This window comes from Tupaia chinensis, unplaced genomic scaffold (genome assembly GCF_000334495.1).
Source record: "Tupaia chinensis unplaced genomic scaffold, TupChi_1.0 Scaffold147351_1, whole genome shotgun sequence".
Taxonomy (NCBI): Eukaryota; Metazoa; Chordata; class Mammalia; order Scandentia; family Tupaiidae; genus Tupaia; species Tupaia belangeri.
Genome location: NW_006207202.1, coordinates 529,465 through 535,625, shown reverse-complemented (window position 1 = coordinate 535,625; position 6,161 = coordinate 529,465). Strand labels below are relative to the sequence as shown.

The 6,161-nt window shown below is 50.4% G+C and overlaps 1 protein-coding gene across 1 annotated transcript in view; it reads right to left on the bottom strand.

Annotated features, from left to right (window-relative positions):
- Nucleotides 1–4,233, bottom strand: part of TKFC (triokinase and FMN cyclase) — a 14,249-nt gene extending 10,016 nt beyond the window's left edge. Inside the window, exons 1-2 of the mRNA XM_006169633.3 lie at nucleotides 4,024–4,233; nucleotides 380–569 (exon numbers count right to left, since the gene is read on the bottom strand). Of these exons, the coding sequence (XP_006169695.1) occupies nucleotides 380–569; nucleotides 4,024–4,026 (193 nt within the window). The 5' untranslated portion in view covers nucleotides 4,027–4,233. The remainder of the gene's footprint in view (nucleotides 1–379; nucleotides 570–4,023) is intronic.
- Nucleotides 4,234–6,161: the final 1,928 nt, after the last annotated feature.

Below are 6,161 nucleotides of genomic sequence, written 5' to 3'. Positions count from 1 at the left end.
ACCGTGAAACTCTGCGCCATTCCTCGCCGGCAGACCTACGGCAGGTATGTTCAGAGGAGGGACTCTGCTCCAGGCTGGAGGAGTCGAGGGGCTTCCTGGAGGAAGGGATGGATCAGTTGGGCCTGGAAGTCTAGGATGATTCATGGATCACTTACTCAGAGCTGAATGAGCCTAGAATTGATTTGGCTCAAACCCATACTTTCATAGATGTAGAATGTGAGATCCAGAAAGGTCGGGATTAGACCGGGATCACAGCCTGAGGGAGTAGGAGCCTGGAAACGAGGCCTGGCTCCTGACTCTGCTGGGCTCTGTCCTGCACCTCACACCTGTGGTGGCTATCTCTTGGGAGTCCTGTCCCCTCAAACTTCACAGCACTCACCAGCATGGGCAGGCTCATGGCCAGAACCGCCCCCTGACAGCAGTGCCACCCGGCCCTTGAGGCTGTCCAGGTCAGAACGGAGGGCCACGCGGTGGCCCTGCAGGAGCTGCAGGTTGGGGTCACAGGCCACCAGGCCAGCAAGGGCATCATCGGCACAGCCTGCCACGGAGTTCACCAGCTTTTTGGAGGTCTGCAGGAGAGGAAGGGGGAGACGTTTCAGGGTGTGGTCAGCAGGGACATCCACTTTCTACACAGCAAAACTGCTGTGGCAAAGACCCCTTTCTCATGCCCACTTGGGAATGCCAGGGACACAGCAGTTTTTTGAGTTGGGTGACATTTTATTGGGTGCCTTTTCTGTGAGTTCTCTTCTTCCTTTTTAAAAGAGTTATTTGTGGGGCTGGCAGGTAGCGTGGTGGTTGGGGCGCTGGACTCCCACATGGCTGACTGCAGTTCAAGTCCTGGACCTGGCGGCTTCTTTTCCCACTTTCCCTCTGTGTGTGTGTGTCTCTCTCTGTGTATCTCTTTGGTTAAACTGAAAAAATGATAATAATAACAACTAAAATGAAGTCTTTAAAAAGACTATACAAATTTTACTTTTATTTATTGAATTTTACTTATTACTATTTTATTTATTTATTTTTAGAGAGATTTTTGCTATAGGGCATGTGCACTTGTCAGAGAGACAGAGAGACAGAAAGGCAGAAAGGTCTCGGCAGACTAGGCTCAGCTGAATTGTTACAGGGTACAGACAGAAGTGCACGGACTCAGAGCTGGAGTGAGAGCTTGCGCTCTGGAGCATGAGAACTTGGGTTCAAATCCCACTTCTGGGGGCCAGCATGTGGTGTGGTGGTTGAGGCACTAGACTCCTACATGGCCAACCACAGCTCACATCCCAGACCTGGTGGCTTGCTTTCTCATCTTCTCTCTCTCTCTATTCCTGGTGAGCATGCATGCCCTATAGCAAATTAAAAAATAATAATAAATAAAATTAAATAATTATTATTTAAAAATCCCACTTTTGCCTTTCATTAGCTGTGAGAACTCAATAAAGATAAATCACCGTTCTGAGTTTCAATTCTTCATCTGTAAAATGGGGAGTTAGTGAAATAAAGTACATGAGAGGACTTCAAAAGTTTGTGGAAGATGAAGCCAGAAGTGGCATGGTGGTTAAAAGTGCTGGATTCCCACATAGCCAAACCATAGTTCAAGTCTCGGACCTGGTGACTTGCTTTCTCCCTTTCCCTTTCTGTTTCTTTCTGGTCAAATTAAAAAATAATTATAACAAATGAAATTAAATAAATATTTTTTTAAAAGTTCATGGAATGAGACCAGCAGATGGTGTAATGGCTATGTCGCTGGACTCCCATGTAGTCGACCACGGTTCGAGTCCCGGACCTGGTGGCTTAAACTCACGCTGGGCGCGTGTGCATGGGTGCCCAAGATCCTGAGAGGAGAATGGAGGAGAAGGGAATGCGGCCTTGCCATGCCCCCTGGGGGGTGATTTCTCGCTTTCTGTCTCTCTGTCTCTGTCTTTCTGGCAAGAGCATGCGCCCTATAGCAAAAAAAAAAAAAAAAGTTTCTTGAAAGATGGAGTTAAAGTATGAGCTTATTTGGTGGAAGAAGAAAACTTGAAATATACATATATATATTTTTTCATAATATATATCTTTGCCAACTGTTTGCAAACCTGATCATATACCTGTGACGTAGTAAAAGTTCAGTAAAAGGGAGCTTGTCCCTTTTCTTAAACAGGTTCTGGGGAGCTGAAGCCAGTTGCAGAAAGACTGCAGGCTGGGATGCATTCCCTGTCTTTGTCCGGAAGGGGGAGAGACTGGGGCCCAATATAAACCTGGATAGCACTGTTCACAGCGCCACCTCGTGGCCCGGAGGGTGGCCTGCAGCTGGGCAGGGTCCTGCCGAGGTGTACTTCCTGCCTCCCTTTTCTTAAACAGGTTCTGGGGAGCTGAAGCCAGTTGCAGAAAGACTGCAGGCTGGGATGCATTCCCTGTCTTTGTCCGGAAGGGGGAGAGACTGGGGCCCAATATAAACCTGGATAGCACTGTTCACAGCGCCACCTCGTGGCCCGGAGGGTGGCCTGCAGCTGGGCAGGGTCCTGCCGAGGTGTACTTCCTGCCGCCGCTCCTTCCTGAGCCTGCAGGCACATTGTTCCTTGGTGCAGCCTCACCTGGATGCCTCCCTGCCAGCCTTTCCTGGGTCAGGCCAGGCCCAGGTCCAAGCCATTAGCTTCAGCATGAGGAGAGTAGTCCAGGTCACGAAGGGGCGAGCAGAATAATGATCAGCTATGACTAAGAGCTAAGCCTGATTCTAGCACTCTTTTTTTTTTTTCTCTTTTTAAATAATTATTTAGTTTTACTTATGATTGTTTTCTTTTTTTTTAATTTACTAAAGGGCACATGTGCTTATCAAAGAGAGACGGAGAGACAGGGAGAGTGAGAAAGCAAGCCGCCAGGTCTGGGACTGGAGCCACAGTCGGCCATGTGGGAGTCCTGCATGCCTACTCTAAGCACTCTTGGGGATGTCTCACTTAATCTTTTCCAACAACCCCATCTAGGAAAGATGATCCAGGTTAGGAAGTGAGGCACAGTGAAATGACTTTGCCCAAGTTCACACAGCCAGCAGGTATTCAGGTGCTCCTGGCTCTTTTGGCTACATTGTGCTATTTTCCTGAGGGCTAAAAAAAGGTGAAAGGTGAGCAGAGGTTTTGCCCAAGGAAGATATATGGAATGTGGGGAAAGATTATTTTTTTTAAGAATGATTTATTTAATTTTACTTGTTATTATTACTTTTTCATTTGACCAGAGAAAGAAAGTGAAAAAGCAAGTCACCAGGTCTTGTGGATGTCCAGCACCCCGACCACTATACCACTTGCTGGCCCTGAGAATTCTTTTTAAAAAAAATTGCTCTAGGTCAAGGTTTCTGTAAAGGATCATGCGTATTAATAGTTGGCTGGTGGCAGGCTGAAATTTGAAGCCAGATTCGTTCAAGGCCTTTTTCAGTCCAGAACAGCTTTAGAGTCGGCCTGGGGCAAAAGCCCAGGGGCATGGTCAGCCTTCCACAGTGTATCCCATCTTTGGGATCAACCTACACATGCTCCAGGCTCAGGAACAAGCACAGGTCGTTCTGCATGGCTCCCTCTGTGACTCCGTACAGTGTCTATCACAGATCAGACAGCCGACAATGTTCTAATCTAAACGCATGACCAATGGGCTGCCTGGTGTGGTGGTTAAGGTGCTGGACTCCCACATGGTCAACCACGGTTGAGTCCTGGACCTGAAGGCTTCCTTTCTTACTTTCCCTCTTTCTCTCTCTGGTCAAATTAAAAAATAATAATAAATAAAATTAAATAAATAATTCTTTTAAAAAATAAATAAATGCATAACCAAGACTGGGAGCAGAGGGGCACTGGAGGGACTCAGGCAACAGTCCTAGGCCTGGCTGGAACCAGTGGCCTCTAGGAAATAGAAGGAAGCAGGGATCAGATCCTGAGAAAGAATGACCTTCTCTCTTAACCTCTGACCTTCTCTTGGTCAGAGTGTGAGCAACTCCCAGCATGCCCAGGGCTGAGTTCCCCACTGCTAAAGACTGTGGTGGTCTTCCTCTGCCTTGGGCCCCCAAGGACTCACCATGGTCGGGATGCTCTGCAGCAACTTGAGTTCACGCCCTTGCACTGAGCTTCTGGAGGATGGACGATCCCGTGGGAGCTACTTGGGTTTGAACACGGCAGAGGTAGCAGCAGCACCTGTAAGAGTGGGTCCCGATACGAGCTGCTGAAGGCACTCACGGCCGACTGGCACGATCACGCTCTCAGTGCCCTAGTAATTAGGGAGCTGCCCCAGACTTCGATCCAAGTCCAAACTCTAGTACGTGGTGTGGGGATGGAGACGAGCGTGGGGCTGACCAAGGTTCACGCCTGCACTCGGCTGCCAGAAGACAGATCAATCCATGTTGGGCACAGGGCTGCTTTTATGCCAGGATTAGTGCCCACCTCGTCATCAAGGAGCAACATGACCCACAGAATAACTTTGCCTTTCGCATGAGCATCAGCTGCAGTGGAAAAGTTTACAAACCTCTTCACACACTTGTCATTGGCTTTGGCACCGCATGTGGAAGGGCCAGTTTTTTGCTTGTTTTTACCTCATTTTACTTTAGGGAAGTAGACTGAGAGTTCTAATTAACTTATCCAAGTTTGTAAAAGTCCAAACTCAAACCATGAAAATGAAATACTTTGTAGAAAGACTATACAAACCTATGTGTAGTCTTTCTTTTCTTTTTTTTTTTTTTTTTTTTTGAGAGGTTATTTTTTTCACTATAGGGCGCATGCGCTCGCCAGACAGACAGAGAGAGAGACATAGAGACAGAAAGCGAGAAATCACCAGGGGGGATGGTCACGCCGCAATCCCTTCTCCTCCATTCTCCTCCCGGGATCTTGGGCACGCACACACACGCGCCCGGCGTGAGTTTCAAGCCACCGGGTCCGGGACGCGAACCATGGTCGACTACGTGGGAGTCCAGCGACATAGCCATTACGCTAACTGCTGGTTCCCAGCCATGTGTAGTCTTTCTACAGAGTATTTCGTTTTCAAGGTGCAGTCCCTTCTCCATCTTGTCCCTCCTGTAGGGATTTTAGGCATGCCCTGCATGTGTGTCAAGCAGCGGGGTCTGGGAATTAAACCACACTTGAACCATCTAATCCCTGTGAGATGCCTGTACCTTAACCACCAGGACAGGGGCTGGCCGGATCCTGTTCCTGCTGCTGCTAATTAAGTGCCTTCAGCCAGGCAGAGTCCCTGCTGTGGGAAACCTGACTAGTAAACTGCAACATCTTAGCATCCACAGTTCAGCCTGGTCCAGAGGTTTTGGGGCATCCAAGTTCACTGTGTGTGGCCAAGTATGTGGGTGCACGTGCACACCCCCCCAAACACACATACACTCCATATAAAGAACCCATACATGGCTCTGCACCTAGCTCTGCTTGAGCTCCCTGGGGAGATCAGAGGCAAACCAATTCCCCTTTGAGCCTCAGCTTCCTCGTCTGTAAAATGAGGTTGGCTCCCTTCCACTCTGAGGGTGCTCTAAGCAGCGGATCTTCCTGCTGCTCCTTGAGGAGCCTGTCTAATATGGGGTGGCCTGGTGGTTGCAGGGGTGACAGCCCTCCTAGACCGTTTAGTTCTCACTGGCAAAACTTGTTTTGACCTTGAGTTCAGAATCTACACCGCAGCGGGGCACTAAGGGTACTAATACCGCTGGCCCAATGACCAGTTGGGCCCTTCAAAGTCGGAACAGTTAAGTTTAAAGGGGAGAGATGTGCGTCCTGGCACCCCCCGGAGCCGAGGTCAGATGAGAGTAGAGGCTGGATCTGGAGAAACTGGGGAGGTAAGGGGACTAGCCCGGTTCTAGTCCGGGATGTGCACGGTGGCAGCTCCTTCCTCTCTGTAGCCCTTCCGCTTCCAAGAGTCCGAGGGCTCCTGGAGCAACGGAGGGGCTCGGACAGGGGCCGGGGACCGGGGTCTGCGGGCGAGGGGGTTGGCGCACCTCCCCCACACGTTCAGGCGCCCCCGCCCCAGCCGCTCCGTAAGGCCCCCTCCAGCACGCCGTCATCCGGGTACTCCGCGCTCCGGCGCTCGGCGATGGGGCTGGGCCTCGGGGGCGGGGCTTCCCTTGGTTGGCTGCCTCCGGCTCCCTGAGTCCTCCGAGAGGCCAGGTGAGGCCATCCCGTGATGCCCCGCGCCCCGGCCGCTCTGGCCTGCCACGTGCCTCTGGG